Source organism: Oncorhynchus tshawytscha, linkage group LG11, assembly GCF_018296145.1.
Source record: "Oncorhynchus tshawytscha isolate Ot180627B linkage group LG11, Otsh_v2.0, whole genome shotgun sequence".
Taxonomy (NCBI): Eukaryota; Metazoa; Chordata; class Actinopteri; order Salmoniformes; family Salmonidae; genus Oncorhynchus; species Oncorhynchus tshawytscha.
Genome location: NC_056439.1, coordinates 39,767,293 through 39,794,608, shown reverse-complemented (window position 1 = coordinate 39,794,608; position 27,316 = coordinate 39,767,293). Strand labels below are relative to the sequence as shown.

The 27,316-nt window shown below is 43.6% G+C and overlaps 1 protein-coding gene across 6 annotated transcripts in view; it reads right to left on the bottom strand.

Moving 5' to 3' along the window:
- The window catches only part of LOC112261970 (myelin transcription factor 1-like protein), a 162,917-nt gene that overhangs the window by 28,737 nt on the left and 106,864 nt on the right, over positions 1-27,316 (bottom strand). For all 6 annotated transcript variants that reach the window (XM_042330106.1, XM_042330108.1, XM_042330109.1 and 3 more), the window contains 7 exons: positions 27,032-27,316; positions 18,618-19,763; positions 14,797-14,931; positions 8,627-8,717; positions 4,698-4,808; positions 3,655-3,881; positions 2,834-3,099 (listed from right to left, as the gene is read on the bottom strand). The exon at positions 27,032-27,316 is cut by the window's right edge and continues 170 nt beyond it. In XM_042330106.1, coding sequence (XP_042186040.1) covers positions 2,834-3,099; positions 3,655-3,881; positions 4,698-4,808; positions 8,627-8,717; positions 14,797-14,931; positions 18,618-19,763; positions 27,032-27,316 — 2,261 coding nt within the window. The remainder of the gene's footprint in view (positions 1-2,833; positions 3,100-3,654; positions 3,882-4,697; positions 4,809-8,626; positions 8,718-14,796; positions 14,932-18,617; positions 19,764-27,031) is intronic.

The window sequence follows — 27,316 nt, the reverse complement described above, 5'->3', positions numbered from 1 at the left end:
GATATATAGCTACTGAGCTGTATAATAAATTATATATAGCTACTGAGATGTATAATAAACTGATATAAAGCCACTGAAATATATAATACACAGATATTTAGCTACTGAGATATATAATAAACTGATATATAGCTACTAAAATATATAATACACTGATATATAGCTACCAAGATATATCATAAGCTGATATATAGCTACTGAAATATATAATAAACTGATATATAGGTACTGAGATTTATAATAAATTATATATAGCTACTGAAATATATAATAAACAGATATTTAGCTACTGAGATATATAATAAACTGACATATAGCTACTGAGATTTATAATAAATTATATATAGCTACTGAAATATGTAATAAACTGATATTTAGTTACCAAGACGTATAATAAATTATATTTAGCTACTGAGATATGTAATACACTGATATATAGCTATTGAGATATATAATAAACGATATTTAGCTACTAAGATATATAATACACTGATATATAGCTACTGAGATGTATAATAAACGACCACTGGTATGTAATAAATGTGAGAGCTAATTCTCATACGTGAGGGATATCAAGCCAGCTCTCTCCATGTCCCTGTCCTTGTCCCAGTGTGTCCCCACACTGGCGGTCACTCAGTGATATGTAACTGCCTCAGTGATATGTTACCGGCTCAGTGATATGTAACCGGCTCAGTGATATGTTACCGGCTCAGTGATATGTAACCAGCTCAGTGATATGTTACCGGCTCAGTGATATGTAACTGGCTCAGTGATATGTTACCGGCTCAGTGATATGTAACTGGCTCAGTGATATGTTACCGGCTCAGTGATATGTTACCGGCTCAGTGATATGTTACCGGCTCAGTGATATGTAACCGGCTCAGTGATATGTTACCGGCTCAGTAATATGTAACCGGCTCAGTGATATGTTACCGGCTCAGTGATATGTAACTGGCTCAGTGATATGTTACCGGCTCAGTGATATGTTACTGGCTCAGTGATATGTTACCGGCTCAGTGATATGTTATCGGCTCAGTGATATATAACCGGCTCAGTGATATGTAACTGGCTCAGTGATATATAACCGGCTCAGTGATATGTTACCGGCTCAGTGATATGTTATCGGCTCAGTGATATATAACCGGCTCAGTGATATGTAACTGGCTCAGTGATATATAACCGGCTCAGTGATATGTAACTGGCTCAGTGATATTTAACCGGCTCAGTGATATGTAACCGGCTCAGTGATATATAACCGGCTCAGTGATATGTAACTGGCTCAGTGATATGTAACCGGCTCAGTGATATGTAACCGGCTCAGTGATATGTAACCGGCTCAGTGATATGTAACCGGCTCAGTGATATGTTACCGGCTCAGTGATATGTAACCGGCTCAGTGATATGTTACCAGCTCAGCAGTCATAGCCGTGGAGCCAAAGGGATGGGGCTCTGGCTGTCTGTGTGCATCTGTGTCTACGTATAAAGGACCTGTCGGGTGTGTATGACAGTACTAATGTGATTGACCCATGATGTCTAGTTAGTAGTAGATTGGGAGATGAGGAAGCCCCTTTAGAGATCTTCCCCCGTTTCCTCAAGGACCACAGCATCATCACCTGACCCCTAGGTAGCCCTCGACCCCTGTTTCCAGGGCTGTGCTGGGTGGAGGTGGGCGAGAGAGAGTTGGAGGGCTCAGTAGCTGCTTCCCCACATTACTTTCACCTGCCCCCTCCAGATCCTAAAACAAAACCAGGTATTCTCCCTCAGTATTCATGAGTATTCCTCAGTCTCCCTCACTTTCACTCAGAGAGATAGGAGTGGATGTAGATAGGGGAAAGAAAGACAATGTGAGAAAAGCAATGACATGACTGGAAGTGTTCAGATGAAAGAAGGTTGAGAGTCTCCCTGACGTTTCCTGTGTCCATCTCTGCCTAGGAAACTCCTCCCTGTCTGCCTCACCTATGGAGCAGAGACGGGCAGAGAGGAAGGGAGAAAGAGATAAAGTCCTAATTGCCTAAGGCTCTTCTACCAGCTAAGTGCACTCCTCTCTACTTCACACTGAATATGCCCCTCTACTCCCTTACTTTCTCTTCTGTTTTTCCATCCTTTCATCACCTCTCCCCTATGCATTCCTCTCAACTCTTTTCCCTCCTCTATTCTCGGCTCTCCAGCCCCAGACAGACCATGCTGCCAACATTAGCGCCAGGCTAGCGTTAGTACTCTGCTGTGCTTCCTCTCTCTCCTATTTGCCGGCTCAGCGTCTCCGTGCTGATAATGCAGGACTACCGACGCCTTATCGCCTCCTGATGACATATTGGGCTCACAGCGCACGTCAACGCCGATCCATCCCATCCCACCACGCTTCCTATCTACCCTGTCTGATCCCAGGAGGGAAATAAAAAACTGTCTCGCTGAGCTCCGTGTCATAGACACAGCCGTGGATATATCTTTAACAGATCACCAGTGTTCATGGCTAAAGAGACCATATCATCCTCACTCATCAGTGCTCACATTACCTGGCAGGACAGGACAAGCTTGGAGGGAAATGCCTCTAGCAGTGGGATGGGACTGTGGTTGTAGGATATAGTTCAAAGGTTTAACCCATACTATAATAGACTATGGTAAAGCACAGGATGCCAAGTAGGATTTGGATATTTCCAGTTGGCTGAAAGTCAACCTCCATGACAAGAAATAAACCTGTTTCATCCTCTCACTTTCTCTGAATTGGTGCATGATGCACAACCCTATTTACTTGTGTTCCACCTTACATGAAGATATCAGCTGTAAAGGGTTTATAAAGGCTAACATATGTATAAGTAGTTAATTAACAACCTACCCGAGTACACAGATCCTGGGGTTTTCCTCCCAGGCCGTGGGGCATCTCTCTGCAGCGCGTGGACAGGTTGAGGATGGCCGTGGCAGCCATGTGAGCAGCCTCCATGTCGTGGGTGTAGTCGAAGCTGCTCTTACTACAGGTGGAGCTGGCACTACTGCCTCCCCCTCCGCCCCCTCCTCCACAGCTCAGGCTGCTACTGCTGCTGCTGGGGGCGTAGGTGCTGGTCGTGCTACTTGCCGAGCTGGAGTTCTTACAGTAGCGCTTGGCTGAAGGACATACACAGGGGTAGGGATAGTTATCCACAAGTATAAACACATCCACTGCATAGAAATGCTCTTATCGTAACTTGGCTAAGGGAGATGCATTCATTTCAACAATATAGAATTTGGGAAGATTAAATATTGCTGAGTTTGGAAACAAGGGACAAAACTACAATGAATCTGTGGAGAAAAGACCGAAATAAAGAAAATTCATATACCATACATATACCAAAAAAGGTGCTATCTAGAACCTAAAATGGTTCTTCGGCTGTCCCCATAGGAGAACCAGTTGAAGAACCCTTTTTGGTTCCAGGTAGAACCATTTTGGTTCCAGGTAGAACCCTTTTGGGTTCCATGTATAAACTTTTCCACAGAGGGTTCAAAATCGAACACAAAAGGGTTCTAACTGGATCCAAAAAGGATTCCCCTTTGGGGACAGCCAAATACATTTGGAACCATTTTTTCATCCTTCTACCTACAAAATGTATCAAATTGAAAACCTGAAACAACAATAAAGCAGAACAACAGAGTAAAGGGAAGAGACAACACGTCAGTCTGTACCATCATATCCTTTAGGGGAAGTGTCCCTGCCTTGGAGTTTGGGTGCGATGGCCCGTTTGCCGTAGACATTGTTGCTGTGGCTGCTGTCAGTGAAGCTGCTGTAGTCAAAGCTGGTCTTAGAGTACTTCTCCAGTTCCTTGGCCAGGTTGGAGCGCGGCGTGCTGGTGGACACGTTGTTCTTGTAGCCGTACTGAGGGATCTCCAGCTGTTTCACAAAGCACATAGGCCTGGAAAATAAACCACGAGGGGGCGTAGGTTGGACAGAGCAGAGGCACCAAACATCACGCAGGGGAGGTGGGAAGGGGAGGAGCGGGGGGAGGGAAAGGTAGCAAAGGGAAAAGGCAAGGAAACAGTCAACTAACCTCAGGTGATCCTTGCATTGAGCTTTGAGTTTATCTAAGCTACATGTCTATACTGTCTGTCATTGCAACACTACAATGTCTCCATAAATGATCTTACCCAAACAGAACTCACAATTAAAGTCATGCATTTTCTCTGATATTATAAATGTTTTGTCATACCCGTGGTATACGGTCTGACATACCATGGCTGTCAACCAATCAGCATTCAGTGCTCGAACCACCCGTTTAATAATACTTTTTTAATCATTATCTTATCATGCATATCAAATAAACTTTTGCTGAAATTATTCTGATCTCTAAAACCCAATAAAGGCTTTCACTCCATAAACAAGAACATTAATGTAGAGCTTCTCCAAACTATAACTGTCTGAGAGATCAAAAGATATAGAAATCAAACAGACATAGAGAACCTTTTAAATCTATAATACAGTAATTAAGAAAACCTTCCAACACTAACTAAGGTAGGTAAGGGTGTACGGTAGAACTCTAGAATGGGGTCAATTCAATTCAGCCAGTTCAGGAAGAGTACAATCATTTGAAATGGAATTGAACTGAACCCTGGTTCAGCATTTGAAGTCCAATTAATATGTTTAGGTCTTTCGACTGTGCCTACACTGTCTCTCTCAGTGAGGTGTTCCCCATAGATGCTGAGTGTAGTGTGGTGATCAGTCAGACCAGTACCTGAGCACGCGGTCAGAACCCTGGTTAGACTTGGAGGAGCCGTCACAACAGATGCTCTTGTCCTGGGCTTTCTGCAGCTTCTCTGCTGCAGCGATGGGACACCCTGACAAACTGGAGGGACGGGGACGGGGACGGGGGATGGGGGACGGGGGGGACGGGTGAATAAGACAACCAGGAATGGAAGGGAGACTGGTCATATCTTATTAAAAAAAATGTAACCAGGAAAAGCCCATTGAGACACAGAAGCCCTGCTTATACCTGGTTCTACCATGTGTCACTTTCCTGATCTTGTCCACAATCTGATTTTACCCAATGACTCAAAGACTCTTTGTGAACTGATCTAGATCAGATCTTATAAATGTAAATGGGCAAGATCAGGATAAGATCAGGAAAGGTCAGGACGAAGTACGCATGTTAGCGGCAGGTATGAACGGGGCTTGAGTTTCTTTTGCATATAATGGTCCCATTCAAGGTGGTAAATGACCTTTTAATGGCGTCAGACGGAGGCTCTGCATCTGTCCTCGTGCTCCTAGACCTTAGTGCTGCTTTTGATACCATCGGTCACCACATTCTTTTGGAGAGATTGGAAACTCAAATTGGTCTGCACAGACAAATTCTGGCCTGGTTTAGATCTTACCTATCAGAAAGATATCAGTTTGTCTCTGTAGATGGTTTGTCCTCTGACAAATCAACTGTAAATGTTGGTGTTCCTCAAGGCTCCATTTTAGGACCACTATTTACACTATTTATTTTACCTCTTGGTGATGTTATTCGGAAACATAATGTTAACTTTCATTGCTATGCAGACGACACACATCTGTACATGTACGGCCCCCATAGAACCTGTGTTTCAGACACAAGGAAGTGGATGGCGGCAAATGTTCTACTTTTAAACTCGGACAAAACAGAGATGCTAGTTCTAGGTCCCAAGAAACAAAGAGATCTTCTGTTGAATCTGACAATTAATCTTGATGGTTGTACAGTCGTCTCAAAATAAACTGTGAAGACCTCGGCGCTACTCTGGACCCTCATCTCTCTTCTGACGAACATATCAAGACTGTTTCAAGGACAGCTTTTTTCCATCTACATAACATTGCAAAAATCAGAAACTTTCTGTCCAAAAATTATTCAGAAAAATTCAACTATGCTTTTGTCACTTCTAGGTTAGACTACTGCAATGCTCTACTTTCCGGCTACCCGGATAAAGCACTAAATAAACTTCAGTTAGTGCTAAACACGGCTGCTAGAATCTTGACTAGAACCCCCCAAAAATGTGATCATATTACTCTAATGCTAGCCTTTCTTCACTGGCTTCCTGTTAAGGTTGGGGCTGATTTCAACCTACAAAGCATTACATGGGCTTGCTCCTAACTATCTTTCCAATTTGGTCCTGCCATACATACCTACACGTATGTTACTGTAACAAGACACAGGCCTCCTTACTGTGCCTAGAATTTCTAAGCGAACAGCTGGAGGCAGAGCTATCTCATATAGAGCTCAATTTTTATGGAATGGTCTGCCTCTCCATGTGAGAGACGCAGACTCGGTCTCGACCTTTAAGTCTTTATTGAAGTCTTATCTCTTCAGTAGCTCCTATGATTGAGTGTAGTCTGGCCCAGGAGTGTGAAGGTGAACGGAAAGGTACTGGAGCAACGAACCACCCTTGCTGTCTCTGCCTGGCCAATTCCCCTCTCTCCACTAGGATTCTCTGCCTCAAACCCTATTACAGGGACTGAGTCACTGGCTTACTGGTGCTCTTCCATGCCGTCCCTAGGAGGGGTGCGCCAATTGAGTGGGTTAAGTCACTGACGTGATCTTCCTGTCCGGTTTGACGCCTCCCCTTGAGTTTGTGCCGTGGGTGAGATCTTCGTGGGCTATACTCGGCCTTGTCTCAGGATAGTAAATTGGTGGTTGAAGATATCCCTCTAGTGGTGTGGGGGCTGTGCTTATGCTGCAATAGTTTGTGTCGGGGGGCTAGGGTCAGTCTGTTATATCTGTAGTATTTCTCCTGTCTTATCCGGTGTCGTGTGTGAATTGAAGTATGCTCTCTCTAATTTTCTCTTTTTTTCTTTCTCTTTTTTTTCTCTCTCTTGGAGGACCCGAGCCCGAGGACCATGCCTCAGGACTACATGGACTGATGACTCCTTGCTGTCCCCAGTCCACCTGGTCGTGCTGCTGCTCCAGCTGTTCAACTGTTCTGCCTGTGGCTATGGAACCCTGACCTGTTCACTGGACGTGCTACCTTGTCCCAGACCTGCTGTTTTCAACTCTCTAGAGACAGCAGGAGCGGTAGAGATAATCTGAATGATTGACTATGAAAAGCTAACTGACATTTACTCCTGAGGTGCTGACCTGTTGCACCCTTGACAACCACTGTGATTATTATTATTTGACTCTGCTGGTCATCTATAAACATTTGAACATCTTGGCCATGTTCTGTTATAATCTCCACCCGGTACAGCCAAAAGAGGACTTGCCACCCATCATAGCCTGGTTCCTCTCTTCCAAGGTTCTGGCCTTTCTAGGGAGTTTTTCCTGGCCACCGTGCTTCTACACCTACATTGCTTGCTGTTTGGGGTTTTAGGCTGGGTTTCTGTACAGCACTTTGTGACATCAGCTGATGTAAGAAGGGCTTTATAAATAAATGTGATTGATTGATTCAATGCATCCCTGGCTACCTGTCTGTCGCTCAGGTTGTCTATCTGCCTGCCTGCCTGCCTTTCAATAAGTATTTGGTTAATTTCCAATATCATTCATTTTCATTAAGCACTTTAAATAACAACACAGTTGGTTATTATAACAGCTTGCTTATTTCTGGTTGAGTGGCTTCAGGGAATTCTGAGATTAAACTACCTGCAGACACACACAATCCCCTCCCTGCAACTCCCCATTTAATGTACACACACACACACACACACACACACACACACACACACACACACACACACACACACACACACACACACACACACACACACACACACACACACACACACACACACACACACACACACACTAATCAACCTCCCAATACACACACACACTAACATCCCAAGGTTAAAAAGGCCCTTTGTTGTTATTTATAATTTCCCAAGTTCTTAGTTATAAATGTCGTCAAGTGTGAAGAGGGTTGAAGTCTTGACCGGGGTAGGCCGTCATTGTAAATAAGAATTCTTAATTGTTCTTAAATGACTTGTCTATTTTAAAAAAATAAAACCCAAAAATAAGTTCTTTAGACCACAGCCCTCAGCCAGTGCATGTGGAGTGAGAGTTGCATTCTTGAGTTGTGATTATAGGATAGCAGCTGTCCATATACTGTAGGTGAGTGAGTGTGTATTTTGCAAGTGTGTGTGTGTGATAGTGTGAATGGCTACGCACATTCTCAGAAAGTCTGTATGTGTATGACTGTGTGTCTATTTGTGTGTAGGCCTGTCTTAGTGACACTGCTCAGCAGGAGAGAGCTCCAGTCTACCCAGGTCGGTAGCCTTCCTTCCCTCCTGCCAAAGGTGGTAGAGAGGTGCTAATGGCTGCTTCGAAACCCTAATATCTGCTATGGGTGACTCCCTTCTTCACTCCAGCTCTCCTAGCTTCAAAAAATGAGTTTACAACTACTTTTGTAAACTCCTTTTCCATCGCAGTCAATAAAAAGTGACATGTGCAACAATATACAGACATAAAATAATTGGCAAATTGATGATACAATTGGAACATAAATAAATTAATATATAAACAAATGAGAAAATAAATACAAAATAATCAGTAATATCCAGTAAAACACAAACGAAAGACAATATATAAATAAAGAGGCAAGAAACCAGAATAAAGTAACCACCTGTCATTGAATGTGAAATAGAAAAATCTCGAACTGAACAAAAGGAGGATGTAACACAGACGATCCTGCCATTTTCCAATATGGTAGGCCGACTCACCTTCTGTGGGAGTTCCTGTTGCTATTGACATGGCCGCGTCCCGTGCAGCCCAGTGTAGGACACTTAAGAACATTTTCATACATAGCAAGGACTTCACACAGACAGACAGACAGACAGACAGACAGACAGACAGACAGACAGACAGACAGACAGACAGACAGACAGACAGACAGACAGACAGACAGACAGACAGACAGACAGACAGACAGACAGACAGACAGACAGACAGACAGACAGACAGACACAGACAGACAGACAGACAGACAGACAGACAGACAGACAGACAGACAGACAGACAGACAGACAGACAGACAGACAGACAGACAGACAGACAGACAGACAGACAGACAGACAGACAGACAGACAGACAGACAGACAGAGACAGACAGAGACAGAATGACAGGAGAGCGATAAAGACAGATAGGGAAGGTTAGAAGGCCCACAACCAGACAGTACAATTAGTGTGTGAAAGAGCGTGTCAGCATCTTGGTATTATCATCATCATTAGGATCTGTTCCAGCAATCTGAGGTTACCTCCTTCCTTCTCCCTATAGGGCACTATAGTCTGAAAGGGCATACATGCCTTTATACATGCCTTTATTTCCACCATACTGCTTTCAGTCATCTAGTATTTTCAGATCACTGTGGAATGAAGAATGAAGAAGGGGACTATAGTGGAGAAGAGGAAGTAATCTAAGAGTGCTAGCCTAGGACACAGCCAGACACAGAAGACAGCGGAAGCTTAAGGCATGCAGAGAACAGAGCGAGTAGCCAACAGCCAATGGATAACGACCATGCAGAAGACATGCCAGAATTCCACAGATCGTGCCAAATACATGCAGTATAGGGTTCTCTCTCTCTATACATAGATTATGCTCTTTGATGTTCTCCGCCCATTATTACATATTCCTGCCTTCAATAGCATTGACCATTAAAACAGTCCATAACTGTCTCCAGTTCCCTACGGCAGGCAATTAGAATAATGATCTATCTATGGACGTCTCGAAGAGGACCCGGTTGAGAACCCCGAGAGGGGAGAGAGGTGAGGGAGGGGTCAGACAGACGCCCTGCAGTATGGGTGAAATCAAATCAAATCAAATTGCATTAGTCACATGCGCCGAATACAACAGTGAAATGCTTACTTGTGAGCCCCTAACCAACAATCCAGTTTAAAAAAATATGGATAAGAATAAGAGATAAAAGTAACAAGTAATTAAAGAGCAGCAGTAAAATAATAGACTACACAGGGGTGTACCGGTACAGAGTCAATGTGCGTGGTTACCAGTTAGTTGAGGTAATATGTACATGTAGGTAGAGTTATTAAAGTGACTTTGCATAGATGATAACATCAGAGAGTAGCAGCAGTGTGAAAGAGGGGGGGGAGAGTACAATAGTCTGGGTAGCCATTTGATTAGATGTTCAGGAGTCTTATGGCTTGGGGGTAGAAGCTGTTGTGAAGTCTCTTGGACCTAGATTTGGTGTTCCGGTACCTCTTGCTGTGCGGTAGTAGAGAGAACAGTCTATGACTAGGGTGGCTGGAGTCTTTGACAATTTGGCAGGAAGCTTGGGCCGTTTGCACTACCCTCTGAAGTGCCTTGCGGTCGGAGGACGAGCAGTTGCCATACCAGGCAGTGAAGCAACCAATCAGGATGCTCTCGATGGTGCAGCTGTTGAACCTTTTGAGGATTTGAGGACCCATGCGAAATGTTTTCAGTCTCCTGAGGGGGAATAGGTTTTGTCGTGCCCTCTTCATGACTGTCTTGGTGTGCTTGGACCATGTTAGTTTGTTGGTGATGTGGACACCCAGGAAGTTGAAGCTCTCAATCTGCTCCAGCCCCGTGGATGAGAATGGGGGCGCGCTCGCTCCTCTTTTACCTGTAGTCCACAATCATCTCCTTTGTCTTGAAGGTCCCAATGCAGACATTTTCATCTCAACATCAAATCATTTCAGGGTAACAATTAAGTACTTAATGTGATTGTTTTCAAATGAAATGGTCAAAAAGAAACAAAAATAACTTCGTAGCAAAGAGCAATTTCTCAAGCAAGAATTTTGCTAGGACTATCGGGGAGTGGTCAGAGTGGGGAGGGGAAAACTAAAAACTAGTTGTTACTGGCAGAGAGGTTTGGAACTCTCTATCGTATTGGTCTATTAGAAATTATTCCAACCTCATACTGTGGAAATATATATATATATATAAAACACAGGAAAATCACCTTTTCGACTGCACTGGGCCTTTAAAATTGGTCTCTGTGTCAGCTTCCTCATCTGTGTCAGCTTCATCATTATCACCCCTTCCACTCTGACCCTCGTCATCGTCACTCTCTGACATACTAATTAGTGCACAGAAGAAGTAATTGGGACATGCCCTCCACCTCAACACACCATGTGCCAACACATTATATTAGATGATATCACTACTCTGCCTGACCATGACAAAGAGACTGTTATAATGACTAGAAACTTTTGGATTTGAATGTGAACAATGTCAGGGGAAAAGCGGTGATTCTTGAGTGTATGCTACATTTTGCACTCTACTTCGTAGGTACAGTACACAATTTTCAGGTACAAAAAAAAGAGCTGTAATGAGGGGATTAAATATTTGATATTCAACAAAGAGACGGTTCAATGAGCAAACACGGAAAAGGAATCATTCATTTGCAACATCACTTCATTGTAATATCCTAGATTTCCCTGGGAAATGTCTTGTGCACTGTGTGAATGTAAAAAAATGAAATGAAGACATTCTATTAATAATGTATTGTCCACTCAGTACAGTAAATGTGTTAATGGCTCTGACTCATCCCTGCAGGCACTGTGTGACAGAAACGCCTCCCTCCCTCTGCCCCCTCACTGCTGAGGGTGTGTGTGTGTGTGTGTGTGTGTGTGTGTGTGTGTGTGTGCGTGTGTGTGTGTGTGTGTGTGTGTGTGTGTGTGTGTGTGTGTGTGTGTGTGTGTGTGTGTGTGTGTGTGTGTGTGTGTGTGTGTGTGTGTGCGTGCGTGCGTGCGTGTGTGTGTGTGTGTGGAGTGTATTGACCACAGACAGGGAGAAACCTGGTGTCTGTCTGCACCATGGCAGATCATGCTTTTAAAGAAGAGTCCTATCGATACCTCACACAACCTGAACCAGGTCACCTTTTAACAACATGTTCAACTCAATAAAATTGTATTTGTCAAATACATAGTTTACAGCGGATATAAAAGGTGAAGTGAAATGACTGCATGCTAGCTACATTTTAGTACAATAATCAATATCAATAACAACAAAAGTCAATTAACAAGTAATTGAAGGGGATAGTATGCACACTAACAAACATACTTTATGTACCCAATTACAGTATAGATTAGGAATGTACTATGTACATTTCAATGTTAGTCCACACCTGCTGTATACGAAGCATGTGACGAGTACAATTTTATTTTATTTACAAATATACAGTGGAATAATGTCTTGGTCGTGCAGTTGAATAAATAGTATACAGTGCCGTACTATTCAGACCCGCTGACTTTTTCCACATTTTGTTATGTTATAGCCTTATTTTAAAATGGATTAAATGAAACAATTGCCTCAGCAATCTAAACACAATACGCCATAATGACAAAGCAAAAACTTTGATTTGCAAGTGTGTGTATGTCTGTGTGTATGTCTGTGTGTATGTCTGTGTGTATGTACTGTGTGTCTATTTGTGTGTATGCCTGTCTTAGTGTCAGTGTGCATGATTTTAGGAAATGTTTTCATTTTTTTATTTTTTATTGATATCCCTTGAGATGATTCTACAATTTGATTTGAGTCCACCTGTAGTAAATTCTATTGATTGGACATGATTTGGAAAGGAACACACCTGTTTATATAAGGTCCCACAGTTGACAGTGCACATCAGAGCAAAAACCAAGTCATGTGTCATAGAAGCTTTTGATTCTCTATTTTGGTTAGGCCAGGGTGTGACTAGGGTGGGCATTCTATGTTCCCTTTTCTATGTTTTTGTATTTCTTTGTTTTTGGCCGGGTATGGTACTCAATCAGGGACAGCTGTCTGTCGTTGTCTCTGATTGAGAACCATACTTAGGTAGCTCTTGCCCACATGGGTTTTGCGGGTCGTTGTTTTCTGTTTTGTGTATTGCACCTTGCAGAACTGTTCATTTGTTGTTTTTGTTCAAGTGTTCGTATTTATGAAACACATTATGAATACTTACCACGCTGCACCTTGGTCCTCTTCTCCTTCCACCAACGGCCGTTACACCATGACGTGGAAGGAATTGTCCGTAGAGCTCAGAGACAGTATTGTGTCGAGGCACAGATCTGACGAAGGGTACCAAAACATTTTTGCAGCATAGAAGGTCCCCAAGAACACAGTGGCCTCCATCAATCTTAAATAGAAGAAGTTTGGAACCACCAATACTCTTCCTAGAGCTGGCGGCCCGGGCAAACTGAGCAATCGAGGGAGAAAGGCCTTGGTCAGGTAGGTGGGCCAAGAACCCGATGGTCACTCTGACAGAGCTCTAGAGTACCTCTGTGGAGATGCGAGAACCTTCCAGAAGGACAACCATCTCTGCAGCACTCCAATTAGCTGCAAGTTGAGGACTTGTGAGGCGTCTGTTTCTCAAACTAGACACTCTAATGTACTTGTCCTCTTGCTCAGTTGTGTACCGGGGCCTCCCACTTCTCTTTCTATTCTGGTTAGAGCCCGTTTGCGCTGTTCTGTGAAGGGAGTAGTACACAACGTTGTACAAGATCTTCAGTTTCTTGTCAATTTCTCGCATGGAATAGCCTTCATTTCTCCGAACAAGAATAGACTGACGAGCATCAAAAGAAAGTTATTTGTTTCTGGCCATTTTGAGCCTGTAATCGAACCCACAGATGCTGATACTCCAGATACTCAACTAGTTTAAAGAAGGCCAGTTTTTTTGCTTCGTAATTGCAAAGGGGTTTTTAATGATCAATTAACCTTTTTAAAATGATAACTTGGATTAGCTAACACAACGTGCCATTGGAACACAGGAGTGATGGTTGGAGATAATGGGCCTCTGTACGCCTATGTAGATATGACCTAAAAAAATCTGCCATTTCCAGCTACAATAGTCATTTAAAACATTAACAATGTATTAACAATGTATTAACACTGTATTTATGATCAATTTGATGTTATTTTAATGGACAAAAAAAATGTGCTATTCTTTAAAAAAACAAGGACATTTCTATGTGAACCCAAACTTTTGAACGGTAGTGTAGTACTCGAAGCAAAGAAAAGCCACATCTGTTGACTGGGTACTCTATAAAGCCATGTCTTATGTTAACTCATTTCTAACACAAACAATTGTATTTTTATTAGCAGTCTGGGTCATGGCAGACCATAACTTTACCTTCTGACTCCGGGTTAATGACGTGTTAAAGAGGTTTTATTGAGAAGGTTGGTGAATGGGACCAAGCAGCCGGGGTGAGAACTTCAGACGGAGAGGGGCTAATGTTTATCGCTGCTGCAGTTCATCATCCTCACAAAGCTGTAATTATTCTATTTTATTCACCTGAATTTAATTGAGCAAAGAACACAAATACATTATTGGGGCTTATTGTGTGGTTGAGATTGATATGCATTCTCAGTCTCAAGACACACTGGTTGAATCAACGTTGTTTCCACATCATTTCATTGAAATGATGTTGAATAGACGTTGAATTGACGTATGTGCCCAGTGGGATCTTACTTTGTGCAGGTAAACATGATATGAATTCAGGGAGAAAATGCAAGAAAAATAGCTTAAGTAAAAATAACAATCTGATTGCAGCAGTGGGTGGGGATTTCAAGTGCTGCCCCCCATCATTAGACAGTAGACGGGGCAGGTAATAGACTAACACGAGCAAACCCATGACCCCAGTGCACTCCCAACCTGACTAGCAAACACAGAGCAGCCATAACAAACACACAGCATTCAGACAAAACAAAGAAACATGCAGACCTTGCTTAAGTACAATACATTAAACAAACCTGACGGAAAACTGAGAGCCACAGGCTTTGCAAACAGTAGGTTTGGGGTAAATTCAATTTCAACTCACAAAATTAAGGAATTGAATTGTACTTTTGGTTCGTCACCTAAATAGACTGAATTGAAGTGGAATTTATCCATTCCCTGGTTACTGAGATGAGTGGTACAGTAAATTGTGTATGTGCAGTGCTTACTTTCAGGTGGTACCCTGTCTTTGTGCGGACAGCCAGACAGGCTCCGATGGTGAGGGTACAACCCCGTCACATGACCCGTGCCATCACAGCCTGGCGTCGGGCACCGGCTCTCCTTCTTGTCACTGCGCGATAAATCTGAACACAGAAACACGGGGCAGAGGGAGAGAGAGTGGGAGAGAGAGTGGGAGAGAGAGTGGGAGAGAAAGAGAAGAAGAAAGAGAAATTAGCTTGCTTCATTGAAAGCAGCACATACGAACACTTTCACAAGATGAAAGTCATTGTGAACAGTGTGTGAATGTGAAAATGCTTGTAGCCACAGCAATCAAAGTCAGTTGAATAATTGTTGTGGCTAAAAGCGGTATCACACACCTGAGACACATGGGACATTGTAGGAACACAAATAACATAAGGTGCGCTACATCATGGCCATCGTAACATTTTTCACAACATTTGCCAGGGTATTTTTAAAGTCTTGTTAAATAAAGCCACAGCTGTAGGAGAAAAGAGCAGGTGGTGTCATTCTCCAGACAAGGTAAGTCTGAGTTTTTCCACCAATTATTTTGCACTAGTCATTATTGGCAATAATAAGACACGAACACACACACACACACACACACACACACACACACACACACACACACACACACACACACACACACACACACACACACACACACACACACACACACACACACACACACACACACACACACACACACACACACACACACACACCGGTGGGGATTGTCTTTCCCTTGCCCAACCTCACCCTCTCCATTTCTTCAAACCCGATCAGATAGTGTTACCGTCCAAAAGCAGTGATACAAGCCCATGCCAGCCGGCATCAGGTGCAACAGCCTCCGTTCAAATGTCTTCAACAGGGGAACAAGGTCATAGATTGTTCTTTGATGCTGGGATATTCAGTAGCTATTATCTGCAGCTTCTTTTCCATTAAATTATTATCAGAATTTAAGGATGTCTTGTTCATTTTGGCTAACATATTGCTTGTGCGACACAGATAACACACACAAATAAGAGCATTCTTCTAAGCCCATTTGTGGCAGCAAACATTTGGTAAGAGGTGAGGGAGAGAGGGTAAAAGAAAAGGATTGGAGCAAAAGAGAGAGGGGATGCATTTCCTTCAACATGTTCCACATAGTACTAGTAAACGAGTGAGAGAGACAGGGAGAGAGAGAGACAGAGAGAGAGAGAAGACAGATAGAGAGAGGTGCTTTTAAAAGGCAGGACCACAGAGAGTCTGCTAATTAAAGTTTGATAAGCTGCTGTAACCTGGAACCTTCACCTCCACCACTTACAGAAGAACCAAAAATAAACCCAGACACAGAGAGGTAGTGAAAGAGAAAGCATTGGGTAGAGAGAGAAAGAGAGAGTGAGAGAGGGAAAAAGAGACAGAGAGGGGGGAGAGGAGGACGAGAGACACCGATGGAGAAAGGCAGAGAAAGAGACAGAGAGAAAGAGACAGAGAGAGAGGGAAAGAGAAAGAGAGTACATATGCACCCACTCATACATAACAAGTCCCTGTTAATCCATAGATCAGAACACGCCCCTCATTACCTTCCTGTACATTTAGGCCTTCCTCTGACCGTATCATATTAGGACACATGGGGTTGGTACACTGTGTCGTGTCTGACTCCACGTTTACCTTACTGAGTTTCAGAGAAAGAACTGTAAAATCACAGTACATAATGGCATGGAAAATGTTTTTCTCTGTATCACTGATGCGGTCTGACTCAGAAACTAAAATGTACGCTTGCTTGAAAAAGTTTCCAAAGGCACACAGTTTCCAGAGGAACACAGACTCTCTCTCGAGCACACAAACACACACCATGGGGCTATGGCTGTCTGCCTCATGGTGGACAGTGGAGAATGGAGGACGGGAGGGAGGGAGGCAGCCAAGTGGAATGCATATTAGCAAGCAGAGGGTATCGATTGTGGCTGGAGATAGGCCGTGCTTTGCATAGAAAATGGCCCCAATTACCATACCATCTCTGGATAATGAATGTGCAGTCAGTGGGCCTGTTGTTCGTTATCATTCATTCGGATACTGTTCAATTTCCATTTTCCCGCCTGGTGTTTTTCCCTGGTCGGCTCTCCCCTCAAAGCCACCACCTCTGCTTCACTTTTAAATCACAGACAGTTACCCTGGTCAATGAGGTGTGATGCAAGGGCCTTCACATACTCCTGTTATTCCAAAATTTGCCAGATACAGAGGCTGTATTGTACATGTGAAATGACCATTTGTGTGGCATTTGTGTTTTAATTTGAGCCTGCTGTAAAGGAGGATCTTAATTGTTTGTCTCTAACTTCCCTCGTTATCTCAGCCTGAAGGCAGCATTGCATTAGCTGAAACCAAGACTGTTCTCAGGGCAGGCTTCGTTGTAACTAGATATGTTCGAGTCCTGTCAGGGACAATTTTAACATTTTAGCCAACCCTAATCCCTTTCCTAACCTTAACCTAATTCTCGTAACCTGCCAGTTTAATTCTCCTAACCTGCTGTATAAATTCTCCTAACCTGCTACGAAAAGTAACTTCTGCTAGTCAAAACCAACAGACCAGCCCTGAGAACAGTCTTGGTTTCCACTAATGTGATACAGCATACTGGAGGGTGAGGTTACGGTCCTTGATATGAGTGTTCCATCTCTGTAGGATGGCAGAATACAGTAAGAAGAATCACTCTTCAAATGATCTTGGAGAAGCAACCATTGTAAATGTCACTTTGTAATCTTCAAGTCAGAACTAAGTGTGCATAATATACCTACTTATGTGTCTGGGCAGATAAGCCACCCTAGAAGAGCATGTCTGAATACACAGGATGGAAGTGCACCTGCACCACTAAACACCCAATAAAAACCAAACTACAACACAAAGAGTCACCCATTCTGGGTGAAAAAGCCACCTTCTCTTATTTATTTGGCTCTGGGACGCAGGACACAGTACAACTTTACCCGAAAACCAAATTTCCACAGATTATACTGTATGCAGTACCAAGTTTCCTTTCAGAGGCAGCTTTAGTAGGCTTCTATTTAGTAGCTTCCAGAGTCCCTCTCTGGTTTTAAAAATAGGCAGCTTTAGCCAGGGCTGCATGGCAGACAGGGAGGGATGTGATTTGCAGTCCTAACGGGCCGTGCAGATTGCCATTACTTATGCTTGACAAGCCTACCCTCTGATGTTGCCATGCTGGCCTATTTTAACAACATAAGCTTCTGCGGACGATGCAGAGATGCTAGTCTCCAAATTGGCTGCAAAAGCTTGTCCTGGGGTCATAGTGAGGTTTCCCAGTGATCACGTCAGCCTGCCATCCCTATGTCTGTAGCGATATGCGCTGAGAGTTGGGAAACAAGTTCAGCAAGTGAGTGTTTTAATAAAATAAACACAACACAAAACAAGAAACACTAAAAGCACACAGACAGGAATTTGAAACAGAAACAATGACACCTTGGCGAAGGAACCGAAGGGAGTGACATACATATAGGGAAGGTAATCAGGGAAGTGATGGAGTCCAGGTGAGTCTGATGACACGCAGGTGCACGCAACGATGGTGACAGGTGTGCGCCATAACAATAAACCTGGTAACCTAGAGGCCAGAGAGGGAGCACACGTGACAATGACTCACAGACAGAGAGGGGATATGGGGAGGCAGAGCCAGGGACTGACTGGGGTTTACCTGACAAACATACAGAAACTGTTCATTCACCTCAGCAAGGTGAAAGAGGTAGGCGATTGTCTGGTGTTGTGGCAGCATACACAACACACTGCATCCTCTTTATAAGTCAAACTCATTCTAGCCAGGTTTACTTACCTTTATGGTAGTAGGGCTTCTTCATCCCATCATGGAGGCGGGCCTTGCGCTCCTCTCCGTAGCCGTGCCGTGATTGGTGCTCCCCATGATGGCCTCCATGGTGATGATGATACCTCACCCTGTCCCTCCGCGCTGCCTCGGCAGCCATCTTGTCCCTCATGGCCTTGGCCCTCTCAGACTCTAGCGCGATGGCCTTCTCCAGCAGAGATAGGTTCCCTTTGGTCATGTCGAACACCTCCTCTGAGTGGTCTGACGTCACAGACCGTGTGTCCTCGTCCCGGTCGTGGATGTGGTTGTGGTAGCGGTCGTCTTGAGAGCAGCTGGAGAAGGCCTTGGAGCGCGGGCTCAGCTGCTCCTCCAGCTTCATCAGGTTGACCATGTCAGAGTAGTTCCTCTCCAGGGTGCGCCTCTCCTCCTGGCTCTGCTGGAGATCCCCGTACCAAGGCTGGTGGGGGAGGGAGTGGGGGTTGAGATGTGGGTGCTGCCCCTGGGTGTCCCCACCGCCAGGGTAGCTCTGATGGGGGAGGCCTGTGCCCAAGCGGTCGGCCGGCTGCGTCTCACTCAGTTTGCGGGCCAGGTCGAAGCACTGGTTTCTCAGACACTCCAGGCTGCTTAGACACACCTCCTCATCACTCTCCTCCAGTCTGTTGGAGGGTTTACCCTGACCGTTACCACCTCCACCTCCTCCATTACGACTCCCTTCCCCGTTCTCCTCCGTCCCTTCCTCATAGTCTCCTCCATCCAGGTTGTCAGAGAGCACAGCCCCATGACCCTGGGCCAGCAGCTTCAGAGAGTCCACTGTCTCCCTCACTACATCACTGTCCACATCCAGAGTCAACTCACCCTTCCTTTGACTTTCCTCCCCACCCTCCTCCTCTTCTTCCTCTTCTTCCTCATCCTCCTCTTCTTCTTCCTCCTCCTCTTCCTCTTCCTCCTCCTCCTCTTCCTCGGCACTGTTGGAGGAGTTGCTGTTCATCTCAGACTCGGTCATGGCGCGGTAGGCGGCATCCTCTGCTATCTTCCCTAGGTTGAGCAGAGACTTGGCCACCAGCTCATCATAGTTCTCATATTCATCGTTGTTGTTGTCGTCCTTCTCCGTCGGACCGGATCTGGGATGGCCGCCCCCGCCGCCACACTGATCATCCTCTGTACGCAGAAAAAAGAAGCACAAATGGATTGTAATCACATTTCACTCATTCTATTTAACGGGTAAATCACATTTCTGGGCTTGGTCCACTTGAATTCGATAAGGAACTCTTTGCGTTCCTCAATAATGTACTTTCAGGATCTTAACAGTGGCCTGTAAAGGAATTGTGAATCAGCACAGGAAGTGGGATAAAGTGGTCTGGAAATTTCCATAGAGATGTTTTGGATGTACATTCAGTACACTGCATCCTAGTAATCTGGATCCTTCGTGTCACAACAACAAGAACACTGTCTGCCAGTTGATGGCTAAGTAACTGGTATATAGCAACACACGTTTCATTTGACAACATTTTGTAGGGGAGCAAACTGGGACATTCAAACTGTAATCATCATGCTTTATGTTATACATTGATTGCCTCATGTAATGTGCTATGACCTTAATAGAATAAACAAATCCCTACTTTCTCCTCATTCCAGAATGTACATTATTGTCCAATCAACAGGATCTTTAGAATGCTGGTCATTGGCTAATTGATTACGCAAGACAGGCTGCTAATGCTAGGTGAACCTCTCCTGTCAGTAGTGTGAAGCAGCCACTCTCTGGACCATTTCTCACGTTCCCTCCCGGCCTGAACCGCCAAGAGCGCATCGCATCGCTCACACCCAAACCGCCACACGTTTGCCACTTACATTCCTGCAGAGAAAAAGCCAAGAGGCCAACAAATAAGTAATACATGTGACTTTGATTTCTGGAGGGAGCGAGAAAATCACCTGACAAAACAGTAGTGCGATGTAATCTTCCGTGGTGAAGTATTAATTATCACCAGGTTCAAAGACGCATCTGCTGCCCCAATACACTTGTGTGTGACTGGGAACATTTCAATAAGATAGAGGGAAACATGAAGCATGAAAAACTTACATGCACAAGCAAACACATTTATGCATTCTTGAGATACTTTACATAGGTGTACACAAACATTAAATTCACACCCAGACAACACACACACACACACACACACACACACACACACACACACACACACACACACACACACACACACACACACACACACACACACACACACACACACACACACACACACACACACACACACACACACACACACACACACACACACACACAATCTACTGAGGGCAAGACAACATTTGGGGTGAGGCTCTGGACCACGGAGAGAGAACAGTCACGACTGACCAGGCACATATTTTGACAGGGGAATGCTTTCTTACAGTACCCTACCCTTGCCATGGCTGCCAGAGGTTACATTTTCTGAAGTTTTGAAACATGGCTCAGGAAAGCAATTTGAAGAGCAATCAAGGTACACAAAGGGGAAAGGGAAGCGAAACAGATTGGAAGAGGAACTGAGAGATTGCGCTGCTCCGTATAAAGCTTGGATTAGCAATGCAGCGGCAGTGTGCAGATATCCATTGAGGAACATAGAACCGCCATAACAATGCCACCTCTACTACAGTTATCAGATTGGAATCTGCCTGCTGCCACTTATGTCTTGAAGAGTGTGGTGGAAATGATAGTGGCCTAATGCATGTGGAGAGACTTATCTACATTTCTGAGAAGAAGAAAAAAGGAGATGAATAAAGGTGTGATTTCATCCTCCTATCTAAAGATGGCACTGTAGTTGAGAACGACAGAGAGAATCCCAAATATTCACTACATTTATTTAGGCCAGAGCAGAAAGCTAGTACACCCAGTGGAATTGACTGAATTGTGCTATATCTCCTTGACTGTGGTCTCTGTATTTAATGTCAGTCTAGGGAGATTCTCACATACCCAACAGAGAGACAGAGAGAGACAGAGGAGGGAGGCTGATACTACACTACTAGAAAGAAGCTAGCACAACATACTGTACCACAGAGGGTTAACACCCCCTCTCTCTCTCTCTCCGTCTCTCTCTCTCTCTTCTCTCTCTATCTCTCTGTCTCTCTCTCTCTATCTCACTCTCTGTCTCTCTCTATCACTCTCTCTCTCTATCTCACTCTCTCTCTATCTCACTCTCTCTCTCTCTCACTCTCTCTCTCTCTCTCTCTCTTTTCACTCTCTCTGTCTCTCTCTCTTTCTCGCTCTCTCTCTCTCTCTATCTCACTCTCTCTCTCTCTCTCTCTCTCTCTCTCTCTCTGTCTCTCTCTGTCTCTCACTCTCTCTCTCTCTCTCTCTCACTCTCTGTCTCTCTCTCTCTCTCTCGCTCTCTCTGTCTCTCTTTGTCTCTATCTATCTCACTCTCTCTGTCTCTCTCTCTGTCTCTCACTCTCTCACTCTCTCTGTCTCTCTCTCTCGCTCTCTCTCTCTCTCTCTCTCTCTGTCTCTCTCTTTCTCACTCACTCTCTCTGTCTCTCTCTCTCTCGCTCTCTCTGTCTCTCTCTCTCTTTCTCGTTCTCTCTGTCTCACTCTCTCTATCTCACTCTCTCTGTCTCTCTCTCTCTTTCTCGCTCTCTCAGAGCTCCAGTCTTAATTGGACGTGAAGGTTCTGTCAGGAAGGATTTGAGGTGTGGGGGTGAAAGGCAGAATGAGTTGGAGAGAAACCTGTCAAATGTGGTGTTAGGGCACATAATAGGCAGAGACCACACATGGGGGAGAACCTGTCACATACCAGACTGTCTCCAAACCAGACACAGGCTACTGTGTCTTCTCTCTATAGAGAGATCTGTGCTCAATGTGTTTGTTGCAGGTCATTTTGAACAGAATTTTTTGTATCTAACTTATGCATGCCATTAAGCAAAGGTGGTGGGTAAGCAAGGGCTGCTTTTGACTTTTCTCACACAAATACATGCCCTCTCTGACACCTATGCAGTAGTTCTATGGATGCTGTCATTTCAACAATGATAGCTTCTTTCACCTCATAATTTTGAGTCCTGAGTCAGTGTTTCAGGGCATTTAGGTGTTTTGTAGAAAGAAGGACTGAGGGCTCCCATCCAGCCAAACTGCCATTTTCACAGGATCTGTGTCTGAGAGACAACGCCAGCACCGCTTAACCTCCGACTGAGATAACCCTGAAGGTAACGGCAAAAGACCCGAAAACAACTAAAATGACAGAGCTGAATCGCTCTTGAAAAAAGAGCCTTCGCTGCCAAATTATCTCTCTATTCTTAGTGACCGGGTTTGATCTAGCACAAAAAGTATTTTTCAGGTAGCTACAGTTGTCTTATACAGTAGGTTGGAGGAAAAGCAAATGCTCAAACAAATAAATAAACCAATCAAACAGATGAAACAAACAAAGATAAAAGGAATAGGAACAGCATTTTATGTTCTATGTTCTGGGACATGCAGGCTGGGGATTTTGTTTGCATGTTGTTATGTAGAATTGTATCACATTTCATTTCCCAGTACGCTGGCAAAAGTATAATTTACTGCCTTCATTCCCTTACTATACTGCATATATATATATATATATATATATATATATATATATATATATATATATATATATATATATATATATATATATATATATACAGTGTACAGTGCCTTCAGAAAGTATTCAACGTCATGACTTTTTCCACATTTTGTAACGTTATAGCCATAATCTAATCAGCAATTTGCACACAATACCCCATGATGACAGAGCCAAAACAGTTTTTTTGACATTTTTGCAAATATTCTTTTTTTTAAACAACAGAAATACCTTATCTACATAAGTATTCAGACCTTTTTCTACGAGACTCGAAATTGAGCTTAGGTGCATCGTGTTCCATTGATCATCCTTGAGATGTTTCTACAACTTGATTGAAGTCCACCTGTGGTAAATTCAATTGATTGGACATGATTTGGAAAGGCACACAACTGTCTATATAAGGTTCCACAGTTGACAGTGCATGTCAGAGCAAAAACCAAGCCATGAGATCAAAGGACTTGTCCATAGAGATCAGAGACAGGATTGTGTTGAGGCACAGACCTGGGTAAGGATATAAAAACATTTCTGCAGCATTGAAGATCCCCAAGAACAGAGTGGCCTCCATCATTATTAAATGGAAGAAGTTTGGAATCACCAAGACTCTTCCTATAGATGGCTGCCTGGCAGAACTGAGCAATCGGGGGAGAAGGGCCTTGGTTAGGGAGGTGAATAAGAACCCGATGGTCAATCTGACAGAGCTCTAGTGTCCCTCTGTGGAGATGGGAGAACCTCCAAGAAGGACAACCATCTCTGCAGCACTCCACCAATCAGGCCTTTATGGTAGAGTGGCCAGATGGAAGCCACTACTCAGTAAAAGGAACATGACAGCAGGCTTGGAGTTTGCCAAAAGGCACCTAAAGACTCACAGACCATGAGAAACAAGATTCTCCAGTCTGATGAAAGCAATATTAAACTATTTGGCTTGAATGCCATGCGTCACATCTGGAGGAAACCTGGCACCATCCCTATAGTGAAGCAGAGTGGTGGCAGTATCAAGCTGTGGGGATGTTTTTCAGCGGCAGGGACTGGGATACTAGTCAGGATCGAGGCAAAGATGAAAGGAGCAAAGTACAGAGAGATCCTTGATGAAAACCTGCTTCAGAGTGCCCGGGACCTCAGACTGAGGTGAGGGTTCACGTTCCAACAGGACATTGACCCTGAGCACACTGCCAAGACAACACAGGAGTGGCTTCAGGACAAGTCTCTGAATGTCCTTGAGTGGCCCAGCCAGAGGCCGGACTTGAACGAACATCTCTGGAGAGATCTGAAAATACAGTGCCTTGCGAAAGTATTCGGCCCCCTTGAACTTTGCGACCTTTTGCCACATTTCAGGCTTCAAACATAAAGATATAAAACTGTATTTTTTTGTGAAGAATCAACAACAAGTGGGACACAATCATGAAGTGGAACAACATTTATTGGATATTTCAAACTTTTTTAACAAATCAAAAACTGAAAAATTGGGCGTGCAAAATTATTCAGCCCCTTTACTTTCAGTGCAGCAAACTCTCTCCAGAAGTTCAGTGAGGATCTCTGAATGATCCATGGTGGACCTAAATGACTAATGATGATAAATACAATCCACCTGTGTGTAATCAAGTCTCCATATAAATGCACCTGCACTGTGATAGTCTCAGAGGTCCGTTAAAAGCGCAGAGAGCATCATGAAGAACAAGGAACACACCAGGCAGGTCCGAGATACAGTTGTGAAGAAGTTTAAAGCCGGATTTGGATACAAAAAGATTTCCCAAGCTTTAAACATCCCAAGGAGCACTGCGCAAGCGATAATATTGAAATGGAAGGAGTATCAGACCACTGCAAATCTACCAAGACCTGGCCGTCCCTCTAAACGTTCAGCTCATACAAGGAGAAGACTGATCAGAGATGCAGCCAAGAGGCCCATGATCACTCTGGATGAACTGCAGAGATCTACAGCTGAGGTGGGAGACTCTGTCCATAGGACAACAATCAGTCGTATATTGCACAAATCTGGCCTTTATGGAAGAGTGGCAAGAAGAAAGCCATTTCTTAAAGATATCCATAAAAAGTGTTGTTTAAAGTTTGCCACAAGCCACCTGGGAGACACACCAAACATGTGGAAGAAGGTGCTCTGGTCAGATGAAACCAAAATGAACTTTTTGGCAACAATGCAAAACGTTATGTTTGGCGTAAAAGCAACACAGCGCATCACCCTGAACACACCATCCCCACTGTCAAACATGGTGGTGGCAGCATCTTGGTTTGGGCCTGCTTTTCTTCAGCAGGGACAGGGAAGATGGTTAAAATTGATGGGAAGATGGATGGAGCCAAATACAGGACCATTCTGGAAGAAAACCTGATGGAGTCTGCAAAAGACCTGAGACTGGGACGGAGATTTGTCTTCCAACAAGACATTGATCCAAAACATAAAGCAAAATCTACAATGGAATGGTTCAAAAATAAACATATCCAGGTGTTAGAATGGCCAAGTCAAAGTCCAGACCTGAATCCAATCGAGAATCTGTGGAAAGAACTGAAAACTGCTGTTCACAAATGCTCTCCATCCAACCTCACTGAGCTCGAGCTGTTTTGCAAGGAGGAATGGGAAAAAATTTCAGTCTCTCGATGTGCAAAACTGATAGAGACATACCCCAAGCGACTTACAGCTGTAATCGCAGCAAAAGGTGGCGCTACAAAGTATTAACTTAAGGGGGCTGAATAATTTTGCACGCCCAATTTTTCAGTTTTTGATTTGTTAAAAAAGTTTGAAATATCCAATAAATGTCGTTCCACTTAATGATTGTGTCCCACTTGTTGTTGATTCTTCACAAAAAAATACAGTTTAATATCTTTATGTTTGAAGCCTGAAATGTGGCAAAAGGTCGCAAAGTTCAAGGGGGCCGAATACTTTCGCAAGGCACTGTAGCTGTGCAGCAGCACTCCCCATCCAACCTGACAAAGATTGAGAGGATCTGCAGAGAAGAATGGGAGAAACTCCCCAAATACAGGTGTGCCAAGCTTGTAGTGTCAAACCCAAGAAGACGCAAGGCTGTAATCGCTACCAAAGCTGCTTCAACAAAGTGCTAAGTAAAGGGTCTGAATACTTATGTAAATGTGATATTAGCTTCTTTTTATTATTTTATAATCGCAAAAATTCCTTAAAACCTGTTTTAGCTTTGTCATTATGGGTTATTCTATGTAGATTTTTCATATTTTTACTATTTTCTACATTGTAGAATAATAGTGAAGACATCAAAACTATAAAATAACACATATGGAATTATGTAGTTACCAAAAAAGTGTTAATCAAATCAAAGTAGCCACCATTTGCATTGGTGACTGTACCAGTCAAAGGTTTGGACACATACTTATTCCAGGGGTTTTCTTTATTTGTTAATATTTTCTACAATGTAGAATAATAGTGAAGACGTCAAAACTATGAAATAACACATATGGAATCACGAAGAAACCAAAAAAGTGTTAATCAAATCAAAATATATTTTAGATTTTAGATTCTTCAACATAGCCACCCTTTGCCTTGATGACAGCTTTGCACACTCTTGGCCTTCTCCTAAACAGCTTCACCTGGAATGCTGTCTTGAAGGAGTTCCCACATTGATATGTTTAACAATTTTTTGGTTACTACATGATTCCATATGTGTTATCTCATAGTTTTGATGTCTTCACTATTATTCTACAACGTAGAAAAAAGTTAAAATAAATAAAAACTTTTGACTGGCACTGTATATACAGTATATATATATATATTCTAGGCTAAGCATGCCACAATGCAAATATTTACATTCTTTTGAATATTATATCCTAATATCTTTCGGTGTAACAGGTAAGTAAATTAAGTCTCACCTTTGCCTTGACTCTGCTCATCAAACTCCTCCTCATACTCTTCCTCATCTTCTTCCTCTTCCTCCTCTTCTACTCCCTCTTCCTCCTCCTCCTCCTCTTCTTGTTCCACATCTACCTCCTCCCCCTCCCCTCTCTCCACATCTCCTTCTTCCTGCTCCATCTGTTCCTCATTGTCATCCGAGTATCTCTCCTCTTCCTCATCCTCTACCTCCTCCTCTTCCTCATCTCCCCCATCCTCTACTCCCTCCTCAACCTCCTCCTCTCTATCATCCATCTCCTCCGTTC